Source organism: Xiphophorus couchianus, chromosome 13 (genome assembly GCF_001444195.1).
Source record: "Xiphophorus couchianus chromosome 13, X_couchianus-1.0, whole genome shotgun sequence".
Lineage (NCBI taxonomy): Eukaryota > Metazoa > Chordata > Actinopteri > Cyprinodontiformes > Poeciliidae > Xiphophorus > Xiphophorus couchianus.
In genome coordinates this window covers 23,391,607-23,408,364 of record NC_040240.1, presented here as the reverse complement: position 1 = coordinate 23,408,364, position 16,758 = coordinate 23,391,607, and the positions used below count along the sequence as shown (strand labels likewise).

Genomic DNA, 16,758 nt, shown 5'->3' with positions numbered 1-16,758 from the left:
CTGTTCTTGGGAGGAGGGTATAAATGCAAAGTTAGCATTTTGTGAAAAGCTTTTATTTATTTTGTTAATTTTTCCAAAGGTTTAGGAGTTTATTTTTGATAGAAGAGTCTTACACTGAGATGCAGTTGGGACAAATTAATGGATTGTGTTTTAAACTCACTGATGTCTCTTTGTCTCAGGAGTTCACGTCTTTCAGCAGATGTATGGGTGTGAGTGGGATGATGAGACCGGAGAGGTCAAAGGTTATGATCAGTTTGGTTCTGATGGAGAAGATTTAATTATGCTGGATCCACAGACACATCAATGGATCTCTCCAAAACCACAAGCTGTCATCACCGCAAACAGATTTAATAATAATAGAATTATTAAAGAACTTGAGAACATCTACTTAACTCAGACATGTGTTGAGTGGCTGAAGAAATATGTGAATTATGGGAGGAGATCACTGATGAAAACAGGTATTACAGAACATAACATAGTTTAATGCACACAGTTACATTTATACGTTCCCCTTGTTTCATATAAACGTCATCAGTTTCCATGGCGATAAAGGCCTTTTCAACCTGTTTTTAATGCATTGTTCATAAATAAACTTGTCAAGTTTTCTCTGTAAACTGAAATCTATATTGTTAATATAAATTAGTTAGTAAAAATTATGTTTATATTTATAAAATAACTAAAAATGTTTGCTCCATATGCTCTGCAGATTGTCCCTCAGTTTCTCTCCTCCAGAGGTTTTCATCCTCTCCAGTCGGCTGCTTTGCTACAGGTTTCTATCCCAACAGAGCAAAAATGTTCTGGAGGAAAGATGGAGAGGAGATTCATGATGGTGTGGAGAAAGGAGAGATTCTCCCCAACAATGATGGAACCTTCCAGATGAATGTTGACATCGATCTGTCCTCTGTTGCAAATGAAGACTGGAACAAGTATGAATGTGTGTTTCAGCTCTCTGGAGTCAAGGAAGACATGACCACAAGACTGGAGAAAACAAGAATCTTGAGAAATAAATGTAAGTGTCAGGTTTATGCACCTGGAACATCAAATAGACACTGGAAAAGACGAGAGTTAGATTCATTTTACTCGCGAGGAGAACGGACAGAGACGTACTCCAGTTACAATCTCTTCCCGCTCTGAAAATACATCTTGCCGTGCCCTCTCTTTTTATTGAAACAGGGAATGCCCTACCCACAATGCACTTTGCATCTCTAAGGAAAATAGGTCACGCAGCTGCAACATGATTCAGAGTTACACAGCATATCTTCTGGAACACATGTCCATGTACAATTAAACAAAAACAGGTTATACAGCTTCACACAATCTTTTGTGTTAAGGGCTCAGGAACTTCTTGCTGAGTGATTATCTGCTGAATCCGGCTGCAACCGCTCCCTTACTCAAAACATTCATGTTGACCGCTCTCTTCAGTGATGCCTCCTTAAATATAATAATTAGTATTTATATAGGTTATTATTTTAATTCTATCAGTAAGTAATTATATAAAATGCCACGTTTGTTTGTTGTTAAATATTTGATTATTACAATGTTCTGACTGATTAATTGTGTTTTTAGATTTACATTCAGTTTTAGGTCAGAGACACAATCTTTTATCTCGGGATTATTATCTAAGCATGTACCATAAAATAAAAGTTAAAACAAGTGATGTGCTGCTAATACAATCTGCTCTAAGTGTTTGTGCTTCTTTTTGTTTTTACAAGTGTAAAATCAACACCAGTTTCATCTGAAACTGTTTACCTTATTGGTTTTAGGTTTTGTAAAGGTTTTATATAACCCATTGGTCATTTATAAAACTTGAAAATCCATTTGCATTCTAATTAAGTGAACAGTTTGTTTTCTCAACAGCAAACATCCCGACTGTGATCTTCACCCTTGTTGTTGTTCTGGCTGTCCTCGGTCTCACTGCTGTGATTGGATTCATTATTTACAAGAAGATGAACGGTGAGAAATGGATATTTTGGTTGTTGGCCCTTAGATACAAATAGACCTGATTTAAATGATAAATCTAAATATAGACTTAATTTAGACATGAGTCAATGATGCATCCATGTGTATCTGTAGTTTAGAGCCATTTTATCTGTGCATAGACCAAGCAAGACTTCCTGCTTTAAGTGGTTGAAAATTAGGTTTAAGTCCATGAAAAAGCTGCAATTAATTTAAAAATACCAGAAAATTTTAGCTCATTTGATTCAGTATGAACCAGTTTTGTGCTTTTGTGTCAATAATATCAGTGTGCAAGAAATTATTATTATTATTTTTTAACCAAAAATGTATTGAATTCTTGTAAGTTCATGATGAAATGTTATTTGTATTGAACTGGAAGATTAAAACATGCATTTTAATGTAAAGCATTATTAAAAGTGTAGCTGTACATGTTGCTGTACAACAGCAGCAGCTGTTATTATTTTTTTATTCACCATCAGGTGTATATATAACAAACATTATAGAGTGGCCAAAAATAAAAAGGGGAATTGATCTATAAAATTTTTTACCAGATAATAGAATGAATAACAGCAATAGAAATCAAATAACCAAACAAACAAAAACAAAGCAAAAAAACAAACAAACAAGGAAGTATAAATTAAAATGGATACATTCAAAGCAAAACAAAACACAGAATAAGATCAATTGGTGTCACAACAAAAATGAAATTGATTTATATGTGAATTAGGATATGTATTTTTTTCTTCTAATGTTGGCAGTTATTCTCTAATTTGAATTATTTTTCTGTTCTCTAATTGATTAATCTAGCATCACAGATATTTTGGGAAAAAGTGGAGAAAGGAGGGAAAAAAGAAAGCAAACAAATAGAAAATAATTAAGTAAAAGTATGTGCAAGAACAAAGAATAAATAAATAAAGGATAAAGGATAAGGAAAAAACACTGAGTCTTATTATTTGGCTCTCTGATTTCCCTCTTCTCCCTTGGTCCTCTGCCTCGGCATTAACTCACCGGCAATGAAATGTCATCTAAAAACACAGAATATATTTTATTAAACTATTTGAATTAGTTTATATGTATTGCCAACTGTTGCTCCATTGATATCTGTTATGTAAGTAGATCTAGACATTGTGAGCTACTGATTTTTTCCTATGTTTCAGTTAATCTGTATTGTTTTCTTGGCGATAGTCAGGGTCACAAGCAGTGGAGTTTTGTCTGATGGAGTTCATGTTCAGTTCATCCAGATTACCAAGTAAACAGACAGAGGGGATTGTGGGATGTTGTGGCCAGAGATTTGAGACAGTTTGGTGATTGTTTCTTTCCAGAAGTTTAGTTTTGGTGGACAGAGCCAGAATGGTTGGAGCTGGTCATCAGCTGTATTTAGTGAACTGTGTGTGTAAACGTCTGAGTCTGTAAGGCTCTTGATGTGCATCCTGGGCTGTGTGATTTGTTTTCTATGGATTATTTTATATTGTATCAATGATATCTTGGAGTTGTTGGATATGATGAAAATGTTATGGCAGACATTATTCCAAAATTGATTATCTGTGTGGATAGTATGATCTTTTCCAATTTAGTGATCAGAATTTGAGGTGCATTATTGGTAGAAGATTTTAGTTTGTTTAGGTTTGAGAGTGTTTTTGTAGACTTTGTGATTTTGTTGATGCTGTCAAATAGGGACGGTTGTCCTAGGTGAAAGTTATTGATGTCATGTTAAAAAGAAAAACACCCAGAAAGGAAAACAAAAACTCAAAGCAAGTGTCTTAAAGCTGAAAAATCAAAACAAAAAGAAAATGAAAAGGAGACAAAAATCATTTAAATTTTGAGCCATTTCTGTGTTTGGATTTATCTTTGGGTCACTTGGAATTTAGTCTTAAACAGACAAGTTTTGATTTTATCTCAGCTTTCTGTAAATTTACCTGTTTAGTTAAATGTGTTTAATTCCAGCATTTCTGTGTAACTAAATCTTTGTTTTATTCTCTTTGCAGATTCATCAATATAGTCTAAACTGACACAAGAAATGTGTTGCTGACATGTTACTGATGTTCAACAGATGTCTAAGAAATCCAGTTTTAAAATTGAGGAACATTAACAATAACTGGTTCAAATGCCTGTGATGGACTGGTGACCAGTTGTGGTTCCGCCTCTCACCTGTTGGTGGTACCAGCACCTTCCCGACCTCACAAGGGATAAGCAGATAAGCTTGTTGGATAATGAAGGCTTTATCCAACTGTGTGTTACATTCTGATGGGTAATGATGCCACTTGACAAAATGCAGTGTTTTAATTGTTAATTGAGTCTTTTATGACTTTGTATTTTTGTGTATTTATAAAGCAAAGCCTTTTGAACTGCCTTGTTGCTGAAATGTAGAAATAAACTGGACTTGAATGGATGTTTCAAATACTGTTAAATAAAGTAGTTTTGACATTTTTGTCTAGAAGTGTTGCCATTGTTTTGGGTTCTGTAAATAATAATAAACTTTTTATTCAAACAATAATTCTGACCAGTGGAGTTTATCTGCATTTTGTCTGGTTTCTAGGTTTACTTATGTGAGAGAATCAGTGATTAATATGCCAGCTGCAGACATATAAATAAGAGTAAATAAGATGTAACACATGAATCAGATTTAAATGGAGATAGTAGATACTTTTGTGGTTAGTGTAACATAACAAATTTTATAACATTTATAACATTTATATATGTTAAACTCTTCTGATCCAATTAGCTACCAAGATATTAATATCTAACTGTTGAATATTAAAAACTGGACTATGATTTGCATTACAGTGATGATGATGACACGTCCTAATTTAATTTCTAGACGTGTCAATATTTGCATAATGTTCTCTAATAAAGTTGTAACAGAGACTGTATTAGTAAAGATTTAAATGGAAAATATTAATACTGTATTAGTGCAGTCTCCCTGTACTAATAAAAGTACAGATTCAAAAGCAATTAAGCTCCTTTTTTAAGCAAAATAATGTCACAATAACCATTTCTAAAAGAAAGGAAAGCTGTGCTGTGGATGCTCACACAGAAACAAGGCGTTGGGCCGTAACAGATCCTGTGAGCTGCTGCTTCATCTGCACCTTGGAAAAGAAATTACAATTAATAAAATATTAAAGACAAATTCCTTCACTTGAAGGGATGAGCCGTCAGCAGTGAAGGACTCATTCGCCATTTTGGATCTCCAAGGTGAACTTTTGTAGGCCTTGATGTTCCAGCAGGCAGCAGTGAAGAAAGATTCTCTGCAATATTGTGAACCAATAAAATCTTTTTTGGAAAACCTTTAATTATTGTAGTGGAAAAATGTTAAAGTTTTACATCAACATCCAACACCACTGAGTACAAACTAATGAGAAACAGAGGTGGGCAGTATAATGTAATGTATTTATAAATTATCAGAGTTTCATAGCTTCATACAAAAATTATTTTAGTATCATATTTATATCTATCAGGCAAAGTTAGAGTATTGTAGAAAAGTCAGTGTTTGAGAGAGATGGTTCAGGTCCAAACATCAAGTCAGTTTTTACACCATGAAACGAGATGAACTCAATTTACCCCCATTATAAACATTAATATAATAATATTAATGTACTAGAACTCAATATCCCAGTGCAGTTGATGTGTAACCATGGTTACACTCATTGTTGTTCTTCAAAATTATCCTCTTCAATTAAGTTCAGATGTTGCTGGAAACAACATTTATCTGAAGCTGAACTTTTTCCCTGTGTGCAGGAGCAAAGAGGAGAGACAGAAGGAGAAAGTTCAAACCATCTCTTTCATTTATCATAACGGGTAACATGAGATTATTACCTGTGTAACCAGAATACTGGGTTTCTTAATCAAACTGAATAGTTTAATTTCATAGTCGAGGTTCAGGAGGTTCTCATCACAAGAAAACGATCCTATTGACCCCAAAGACGACGTTTAAAGGAGGAAATTAATTGTAATCAAATCAGGAGCAAAACAAATAAGCAGAGATCCTACAGGGAAATGAAGTCAGTCCAAAAAATAAAAATAAATCTGAGATGTAGGTAAAAAAAAAAAAAACGTCATTTGGTTGAACAACACTTTAACTTAAAATTACCAAAACAAATGATTGGTTACCTTTAGCTTTCATCTTGTTTTAACAGAAAACAATAAATATATTATTGCAATTACTTGTTTTCATCCTATTATATAAGACAAAATCATTAAATAGTACAAACCTTGTTTTTCAAAGTGTAAATGGGTCCAAAGTTTGTGTTCTGGTGGGCAGCTGCTGTGGTTGGTTAGAGCAGAGCTAACATATTTAGCTTTAACTGGCAGCAAAAAGAGAGTTTGGGAGATGATTTTATAAGATCAGTTAGATCAATAAGAGGCTTTACTGATTACTGAACACGAGGAACAGTTTCTACAAACTGCTGATTGTTTGTAAAAAGGTTTGAAACCCTTTCAGACAGGCTTCTCAGTCTGACACAGGAAGTGAGGAAACAGGAAGTGACATAACTTGGTCACCTTTTGTATGCAGTTCAGGAGAGCAACAACAATGTAATTTGGTAACCAGCTGTTGAACCTGGATTACAGCGAACAGGATGGATGAACTTCATGCCCTGACGAGGAGTCAGCAAAAGTTTAGGGAATGTAATCTGAGTTAATGAGTTAAAGCTACATTTAATTTTCCTTTGGGATCAATAAAGTATTTCTGAATTTAAATTGAATAGAGACTTTCCAATGGTTTGAGTTTAGTTTGGTTAGTCTGTGACCAGACACTGACTAACCAAAATATTTTGTGACAATTTTCATTGTTGTGTAATATTTTTAGACATGTAACAAGCAAATTTATTTTTAAAACAACCTAAAATTATTATCACATTTTTGGGCATTTTTTCCCCACAAATAAATGACACTATAAATATATAAACAAGAACTTAAGAGAAATTAAAAATAAAATAAAATAAAATAAAGGAAACAGGGAAAAAGGAAATTTGTGAATTAAATTTTAATCTACATCTTATATTCAGTCTTTCTTATTTTAACAAAAAAAAACATCGTTCAAACTTGTTTTTACATTGAAAACTACATTTAGTGCATTTTGTCTGATATTTTAATTTCCCTTCCAAACTGAACTGAATAGAAAAAATATCAGATTCCATCTTCCATTGAAGTTTTCCTAACAAATAACAGTTAACTTTCACTTCCGTGAACAAACCTTTATGACGCTATTTAACCCAGATTTAAGTGACGCTTGCACCCAGGACGTTCTGATTGGCTCAGCTGACAGGGGATCTTCAGACACACACCCTACCTGCTTCTTCTTCCTCGTTTAACTTTTCAGTCTGTTCTCATGGAAGAGGAAATAAGCTGCTTGAAACTGGAGCTAAACATGTAAAGCAACATCGACTAAATGACGCCTTTAATCTTTCTGATTCTAGTGGGATTTCAAGGTTCTACCGCAGGTGAGTTAAACATTTTAAATATTTAAAGATCAGTGTTATTTAAGAACTGTGTGTTTGTTTGATAATAGGTCCTGGTACTGGATGCTGAATGTTAAACATTTTACTCACTTATTTAAAATATAATTGTCTAAAATTTAACAAAGTGGACCGGATGTTAAGTTTTTTTCTTACTTTTTTTTAAACCCCATGTTATTATTATTTTTACATTGTCTAGATCGACTTGGGTTATATCCAAAATGGCAGCATGTTAAGTCATAACAATGTTGGGTTAGGCGACATGTAAAATGGCGGTTAGTGGCGGGATGACGAAAAACAACTAACAACAAAAAACATGTTCTGACATAAACAAGAGCAAAGTAGCACATTACTACTCACTTCAGCTCTAATGTATCAAAATCTGAACAACTTAAAGAGATGAGGAATACTTTTTAAATCACTGTCCAGCTGTCAGGTGCATAAAGATCTGAATGGTTGGACTTTAGTACTAACCTGTTTACATCTGGTTTTGTAAATTCCTCTTTAAACTTGTCGTTATGAATCTGCACCAGTTTGTATTAAATGCTGTCACCTTTGAGTTTCATGTCAGAAGCAGGAGTTCAGACACTAAAACAGATTTCTGGTTTGTTCCAGAAAGCAGGTCTGAAACTTTCCACTCAGACTCTGTAGTTACAGTAAATGTTCATCATCCAATCATGCTCTATATCAGGGCACATAAATGTGTTTTTTTTCTAGAAATATTTATTAACTATTGTTAAACATGTTGCTAGGCTTTTATCCTGGAAGGATTTTGACATTAGTTTAGCTTTAATTAAATAGAAATAAAAACAGACACACTTGAAAAACTGAGAGTCAGAACATAAACTTGATAAACTTAATCTTGGTTATTTAAGGATCTTTTATTGAAATTGTTTAACTGTTTAAATCAGAGCTAAAGTATTTTGTGCTGGTTGATACATTCAAATTCAAAAATACTTTGTTGATCCCAAAGAGACATAAAGTTTTGTTGTAACTCATTGATTAATATTCTTCAGAGTTACTGTAGACGGTGATGGTTGTTGGTAGGAAAGATCTCTTGTAGCAGTCTGTGTTGCAGTGAATTTGAAGAAGCCTCTGACTGAAGACAGTCTTGTTTTCCCAAGACAGTCTAACTGACAACCCAGACCATCCTCTTCATTAGACTGTCTTGGTAAAACAGAGTGTCATCAGTCAGAGACTTCTTCAGATTTGCCGTAATACAGACGGTTTTAAAGGGTGAAATAATTCCTGATTCCAGGTTTTGCTGTTGATATAAGAGACGTTTTAAAATAATAACATTAAATATTGTGATGGTTAGTTTGGTCAAGCTGGGGTTCTGGTGAGAATATTGTGATTGATATCTTAATTATTAATGTGTGATGAAAATGCAATGTATACTGATAACGAAGTTATCAAGGTTTAGCAAAGATATTCAACATTTCAAAAGGTTAGATTCATTATTTCAAAGTGAGCTTGTGTTGCTGCTAAATTACCTTGTTTAAAAAATGTTAAAAGTTATGGACAGATAAGTAAGCAACATATAAAAAACTAAATGTGTTTTATATTTTTTTGTTTATCAGAACAGAACCTGATGAAGTGGGTTTATGTTAGGAATGAGTAATAATAGAGTAAAGTTAAAATATTCAGAAATGTCTTTTTCTTACAGTGACCCACTCTCTGAAGTATTTCTACACGGCATCTTCAGGAATAGAAAACTTCCCATCATACGTCTCTGTTGGGTTGGTGGATGATGTTCAGATAAGTTACTGTGACAGCAGAACAAATGAAAATATTCCTAAACAGGATTGGATGAATAAAGTGAATTCAGAATATCCAGATTACTGGAAGGAGGAAACAGAGACATGTCTGGCTAAACAGCAACTCCTCAAAGACAACCTAGAAATTGCAAAATTACGTTTCAACAAGACTGGAGGTTTGTTCATGATTCACTTTGTACATATCACATATTTTTTAAGTTTCCCACATTGTTTGTGTAAATTATCATGTCAGTGATTATTTTATACATGATTTTAGTTATTGTGCATCTAAAGGTTTTTACTTCTGTTTCTAATCCAGTAAATTTCCAACAAGTTTTTCTGTGTTCCTGTATTCTGAAACTTGATCATTGGAAACTGTTTCTATAACAATTCCTGCCTTAAAACCATAACATTAAACTTTTGGAACATAAAACAGTAACTGTTTAATTATTTGTAGCTATTGTCCCATTTGGAGTTATGAACACATGATAAACAAAATGAACTATTTTTGAGGGGGGGCATAAATGCAAAGTTGGCATTTTGTTAAAAGCATTTATTTAGTTAATTTGTGCAAAGATTTAGGAGTTTATTTTTGATAGAACAGTCTAAAATACATTAGGAACAAATTAATTGAATGTATTTTAAACTCACTGATGTCTCTTTGTCTCAGGCGAACACATATATCAGCAGATGTATGGCTGTGAGTGGGATGATGAGACTGGAAAGGTCAAAGGTTATGATGAGTTTGGTTATGATGGAGAAGATTTAATCAGACTGGACCCAAAGACACAAGAATGGATCGCTCCAAAACCACAAGCTGTCAACACCAAACACAAGTGGGATCACGATAGAAATGCTGTAGATCATGAGAAGTTCTACTTAACTCAGACATGTGTTGAGTGGCTGCAGAAATATGTGAACTATGGGAGGAGATCACTGATGAGAACAGGTATTAAAAATGTTATGTAGTTTAAAATACATTTGTTTTGTTTGAACAAGTCTCCATCACAGTTTTCATGAATTATGAGCCTTTGCAACAAGTTCTTACTGCATTGTTATAGAGCCATCATCTTTTACTTCCACATTAAATGACCTTGTTCACCTTTTCAGAAATTAACTTACCAACCATCACTGTATATTGAGATGTACATTGCTTACATAAATTAGTTACAAACAATTTATTTAAGCAATAAATCAATTGCTTAAATAAATGTATTTATTTTTAGATCTTTATAAAGAATCTAAAAATGTTTTTGTATATGTAAATGTCTTTACATATTCTGCAGATCGTCCATCAGTGTCTCTCCTCCAGAAGAATCCATCCTCCCCAGTCAGTTGCTTTGCTACAGGTTTCTATCCTAGCAGAGCTGAAATGTTCTGGAGGAAAGATGGAGAGGAGATTCATGATGGTGTGGACAAAGGAGAGATTCTCCCTAACAATGATGGAACCTTCCAGATGAATGTTGACATCGATCTGTCATCTGTCCCAACTGAAGACCGGACCAAGTATGAATGTGTGTTTCAGCTCTCTGGAGTCAATGAAGACATGACCAGTAGACTGGAGAAAACAAGAATCTTGACCAATGAATGTAAGTAATTATATAAAATGACAGCAGCATGACAGTAGCAACAATGCTACCAGATGGGCCACTGTGCAGCTTTATAACAACTTTATATCACTTGAAAATTGCTGCAAATTATTAATGAAATACTTTACAATTATAATTTCTGAAAGAAAAAACATTGAAGTCCAGAAACCAGAACAAGCAAAAGATGAACAAAACAAAAACCTGGTCATGGTGTTTAGATGAAATGGCATAAAGAAACCTTGACATGATTGTGACCTGGTTTGTTTTCTCAACAGCAAATATCACCAATGTGATCATCCCTGTTGTTGTTGCTGTGGCTGTTCTTGGTCTCATTGCTGTGATTGGATTCATTATTTACAAGAAGAGGAACGGTGAGTCGGACATTTTTGTCTTCGTTTTTCTGTATTTTGATTGTTGAGCTTTACCAAGTGAGACACATTGAAGCTATATATCAACTTTAGACAGTGTCACTCTGATGGTTAGCCATGATTTAGACCTACATATTTATCCTAGGTTTAAACCAAGCAATGCTTTCTATTCTAGAAGTAATCTAACTTTAGATTTAGACATGCAAAACAAATATGGAAAAGTGACAGAAAACTTAATCAAAAACTCAAAGACGGCTTCGTTTGAGTTACTATGAAAGAATTAAATCCTTATTTCAGATGTGATATTATTGTAATTAGGTGAAGTGTGCTTAAAAAGGCTCAGCATTTTCTTTATTTGAGAACCAAAATTTAAAAAATAGTGGTAAACATGATTATATAGTATTTGTAGTGTACTTGAAGATTGGAACTGGATCTTAATCTAAATTGTCTTTAAACATTTCAACTTCACAGGCTGCTGTTTGCTGAATATGACCAGATCTGAAGTGCTGTTACTTTTCTTAAAAACAGAAATGTCAGTTAATCAGCATCGTAATTTCCAAACAGAGCTCCTCTGTGACTGAGTTTGTTTATATCACAGATTATTCAGAGCTCATATAATATTTCTGAGGCAGATGAGAAACTGATTATTTCTAATTGTAATAACTGATCTTAATTCATGCACAGCAACAATAAAATTAGACCTGCTAAATCTGCTGAACTAATAGATTATTAATCCAATTAATGATATTCTTTAGTATTAGTGGTAGGAGACAGCAGCTGAGGAATAGTGAGTTTCACAGGTTGATTTTTGTCTGTAATTATGATAAAATCTGATAATATCATCTAAAACCAATTATGGATGTCAAAAATGTATCACAATTAAATCAAATATCTACCAAATCCAGCCTGGAGGTCTATGAATTATTTGGATGCATATTCATCTAAAATGCTCACTGGGTTGTTGTTTCTGTTGAGAACAGCAGAAATGAAAGAACTTTTTTTTCAGGCAAAATCTAAAGTTGTTTTTTTTCTATTTGTTTCAGCCAAGCGTCCACCATCTCGTAAGTAAAGCCTCTCACTATTTAATCTGTTTTCATCTTTAGCTCTGTAATTTATAAAAGTTTTTCTATTTTATATTTCATCCTCAGAATATTTTCTGTACATTTTACATTGGTTTTTGGCAGAACATTTATTCACATGCTTTTTGACATTACAGCTGTGGTAGGAGGTCAGGCTCCAGAGGAAACCCAGTTTCTTCCACAAGCATGAAAATGCAGAAACAGACCAATAAGCAAGTGAGTTGCTGAAGGTTGAATGAAGCTTCTTTTATTAAACATAAGACCTGTATGTAAAAAAAACAAAAACGTTTTTTTATACCTGTAAAGGTTGGAGGAATGTTTTTAAAAAAAGAAGAAAAAAACCAACATGGTTTGACAGTTTTACTTTGGACACTTTTAAATGTAAAGCCCTCCAAATTCTCTGAAATCTCCACTTTTAGAGGATGTTTATTCAGTTTTACTGTTTGGAAAGGATCATGGAAATGACCAGGATTTCCACGCTGTAGGGAAAGGTAGTAAATTAATTATTTCATTAAGGCCAGTAAAAGGTAGTAAAGGGTAACAAATGGAATTTGACATGGTAGTAAATTTTAAAAAAATTAATGACCCCTTCAATATATTTAGAATTTTACATTGATGCTGACTTTTTGTTTTAAGTTTGTTTAACTATAAAATCTGTATTAAAAATTATATCTACTCCCAGGACCTGAGCTGACGTTGATGGACTCGATTGATTCCGCTGTCCGATCTGCGGTGCGCATGCGTAGTGTTGGGAACTAGCGAGTCATTTTGCGCCTCACCATGAGAAAATATAAGTTTTCACGACTTTGGCTCGATAACCAGGTGACAGAGAGGCGCTTTGTAAAGTATGCAGAAAAAAAATATAAATATGACCTGGAGCGGCGTGACTGTGATCAAATCAAACCGAGCGGAGCATCTATCGGTCATTAGCAGCGGATTCCTGCTGAGGTTTTTTGGTGCGACACAAAGCGATGCAGCTTCAAGCTCAGCTACGATTACAAGTATTACCGTCACACGTCAGCAGAAAGCAGTAGTAACAGCAACGCGACGGGTGGCGCAAACAGGCAGCAGACCTTACTGACACCGTTAACCTCAGAGCCTGAACGCCGCTGTTTCTAAGGTAAATTAAATAACATCACTTACTGCAACACAAACAGATGGCAGAGTGAACATGAGCCAAAATTAAAATTCTGCTGCAGTTTTAGGAAAAGCAGTAAAACTTTTACCGGTACAGCATTCATCAGCTGATACCACATGTTATTGTTTACAAGCGGAAATTTCGCGAATGTACTGGATGAGAAAAACCTATTATAGATAGATAGATAGATTTATTACAGACTCAGTGTCCAGATTACATACTCTTTTTACATATTACCTATTCATTTACTTGTCCTGCAGCCGCAGTAGAACGATCCCGTTAACAAAATAAAACCTGGAGATGTAGATGTTGTTAATTCAGTGCTATGCGCAACTGTATACAAAAAATAACGCAGAAAAACCATTAAATAAAAACTAAACCACTTTTTTCTCTCTCTGTGTGTCAGCTACGCTACACGTAGACTCGTTGCCATAGCAACTGACAACAGCGCCACTTTACCTGTCTGGATTCCACACCAACAAACATGCAAACGGTTCCCACTCCAAAACACAGAACATTCAGCCCGTTTGTGTTTTCAGACCTGGTGTTTATTTCGCGGTTATTAATAAATGATCGTCTGAACGCAGCGGTGGTTGATTAGCTAAACTTAGCTAGCTGCTCTACTGGTGATCTGTCAGAGTTGGTGTGTGGGTCATTTTTTTTGTTTTAACTTAACGGAAACACATCAACGTAGTACATTTATGAATGTAATGTATGAAGATGGTTATTCAGTTTTACTCTTTGGAAAAGATCATTGATATAAACCCAGTTATTCTACTTACTAACTGGACATTCTGACTTTGTAAACCGTACATGAAAAAGACGGTAACACTTTATTTGGTGAGATGTGCATAAGACTGACATGACACTGTCATAAACATGACGTAACACCTGTTATGAAGATGAAGGAGTCATTATGAATGTTTAGGATTGTTGTTGTCATGACGTGTCATTCAGTAAATAATGACATTTTTAATGCAAAGTTGACAATTTTAATGGAGTTTTAATGTATCTTTGTATTAATAGTGTTGTTAATTACTGAATGACACTTCAGTCATAAACATTCATAAAGACTCCTTCATATTTATGACATGTGTTATGTCATGAACATGACATGTGTTACGTCATGTTTATGACATGTGTTACGTCATGAACATGACATGTGTTACGTCATGTTTATGACATGTGTTATGTCATGAACATGACATGTGTTACGTCATGTTTATGACATGTGTTACGTCATGAACATGACATGTGTTACGTCATGAACATGACATGTGTTACGTCATGAACATGACATGTGTTACGTCATGTTTATGACATGTGTTACGTCATGTTTATGACATGTGTTATGTCATGAACATGACATGTGTTACGTCATGTTTATGACATGTGTTACGTCATGAACATGACATGTGTTACGTCATGAACATGACATGTGTTACGTCATGTTTATGACATGTGTTACGTCATGAACATGACATGTGTTACGTCATGTTTATGACATGTGTTACGTCATGTTTATGACATGTGTTATGTCATGAACATGACATGTGTTACGTCATGTTTATGACATGTGTTACGTCATGAACATGACATGTGTTACGTCATGAACATGACATGTGTTATGTCATGAACATGACATGTGTTACGTCATGTTTATGACGTGTTATGTCAGTCTTATGCACATCTCACCAAATAAATTGTTACCACAAAGACACTTCTTCTTGTTATTGGTAGAACATTTTTATGGATAATATGGAATAACTCAATATTAAAAAAAGAAATATTGGATTGATTTGTAATTTCTATTGCCAAAGCAAACTATTGAGTAGTGTAATTATGGAAATTATGCTGAAGTTAAAAGAGATATATTGCATTTCTTAGCAAACTGTTAGATCTGGTAAAATTATCCCAATTATAATCAGTTAAAATAATTGATCAGATTCTAAAACTCATCACTGTTGGGGAAATAAGGCAGAGCAGCGCAGTAAGAGCTAAACATGTATATTTATCCTACATGTAATAATGTTACTTAATTGTTTACCGTTATTCAGGTTTGAAATTGAGCCTGTTGCTGGTTTGAAAGTTTGTGATTCTGTTGGTCCTTTTTATTATGTGTTGTGTTTTTATCCTCTATGCAAAGCCAAAGGCAAATTTCCACATGTATTTGTAGACCATAAAGATTAGTACTATCATTATTATTACTTAATTCTGTCTTTGAATTTATTTTTGTCTCATTAGTAATTTACTGTTAAACAGAGAAGCTTAGACTTTATCACAGTTTTGGTTTCAAAGGATATAATTTAATTAATTAAACACGTAAAATTTCAGTGCCTTTTCTTTGACTAAATATTTTGTCTTTTTGTCTTTGTAGGTTCATCAATGAAATTTGCACTGATCAGGAAATGGCACCACTTTCTCTATTATTGTTAAATTGTATTTCTTGTCATGTTGGACAGCCGTACATTAACTGGTTCAAATGCTGTTAAATCAAATGGGATTATCATATTATTTTTATGGTCTGGAAAAATGTTGATATTGTTTTTTTAGCAATAAAACTGAGCTTTTCATCCAAACACAGTAACTGATAACTAAAGCTCATATCTATAAAATCAAACATTTTATCTCTGGAGATTTGGGTTCTGTGCCAGATAATTTAATATAGTATATTTTGTTTATGTGTGTTAAACCTTTTCTGATCCAATCAACTACCAGTACATTAAAACTTCTAGCTGTAATATAGTAACAGGGTTAAGTTTTGCATCACAGTGATGATTATACATATAGATTTGATTTCTAGATGTGGCAATATTCACCTGATTCTCATAAATATTTTGGGTAAATTGTATTTTTTTACTTTCACCACTTTTAGCTAAGTTTCTATTGTTTATTTTGACTGTTTTTCTTTGTCTTTTAATTAAAATAACTTTAAAAACTGCTTTTTCATTCATTTCTATTTAATGTAGACAATAAAATGTTGAGTAAGGAATATTTTTTCCATTTTTATAGACCTGATTTGAGTTTTTATTTCCTATGTTGAGTTTAGTAAATTGGTGTTCGGTTGAATCTATTCCTGTAAATTTGGTTTTGCTTTTAAATAAACTTCCACATAACTCAACTTTTCTTTGTCTTTTATTACTAAACATAATTGAGTTTCAGTGTGTACATCAGAGGCGAGAGTTTCAAATACTGTTTATCAATTGTATTTGTGACCCAGTGAACCAAACCTAAAGATACCTTTGTGATTTTCTTAAACAGTAATCTTCACAATCAGAGTACTTTTTCCTGTATATTTTTTGTTCACTTTAGTGGTGGATATTATGTTTTTTTCAGGAATAAAGCACCATTGTATTGCACAATTAAGTAACTACGTTACCTCCAGTTATTATAAAAATGCTGTACATGTATCATATAA

General features: G+C 33.6%; 1 protein-coding gene across 5 annotated transcripts in view; it reads left to right on the top strand.

The window, feature by feature from the left end:
• Positions 1-15,915, top strand: part of LOC114156476 (putative HLA class I histocompatibility antigen, alpha chain H) — a 71,690-nt gene extending 55,775 nt beyond the window's left edge. The window contains exons 6-11 of one of the 5 annotated variants that reach the window (XM_028036933.1): positions 9,837-10,115; positions 10,453-10,755; positions 11,031-11,126; positions 12,167-12,184; positions 12,340-12,418; positions 15,718-15,915. In XM_028036933.1, the coding sequence (XP_027892734.1) occupies positions 9,837-10,115; positions 10,453-10,755; positions 11,031-11,126; positions 12,167-12,184; positions 12,340-12,392 (749 nt within the window). In that variant the 3' untranslated portion in view covers positions 12,393-12,418; positions 15,718-15,915. Of the gene's footprint in view, positions 1-179; positions 459-706; positions 1,010-1,857; positions 1,954-3,941; positions 4,451-9,836; positions 10,116-10,452; positions 10,756-11,027; positions 11,127-12,166; positions 12,185-12,339; positions 12,419-15,717 lie in introns of those variants that run through there. The other 4 variants (XM_028036932.1, XM_028036934.1, XM_028036935.1 and 1 more) reach the window with 4 other exon arrangements.
• Positions 15,916-16,758: the final 843 nt, after the last annotated feature.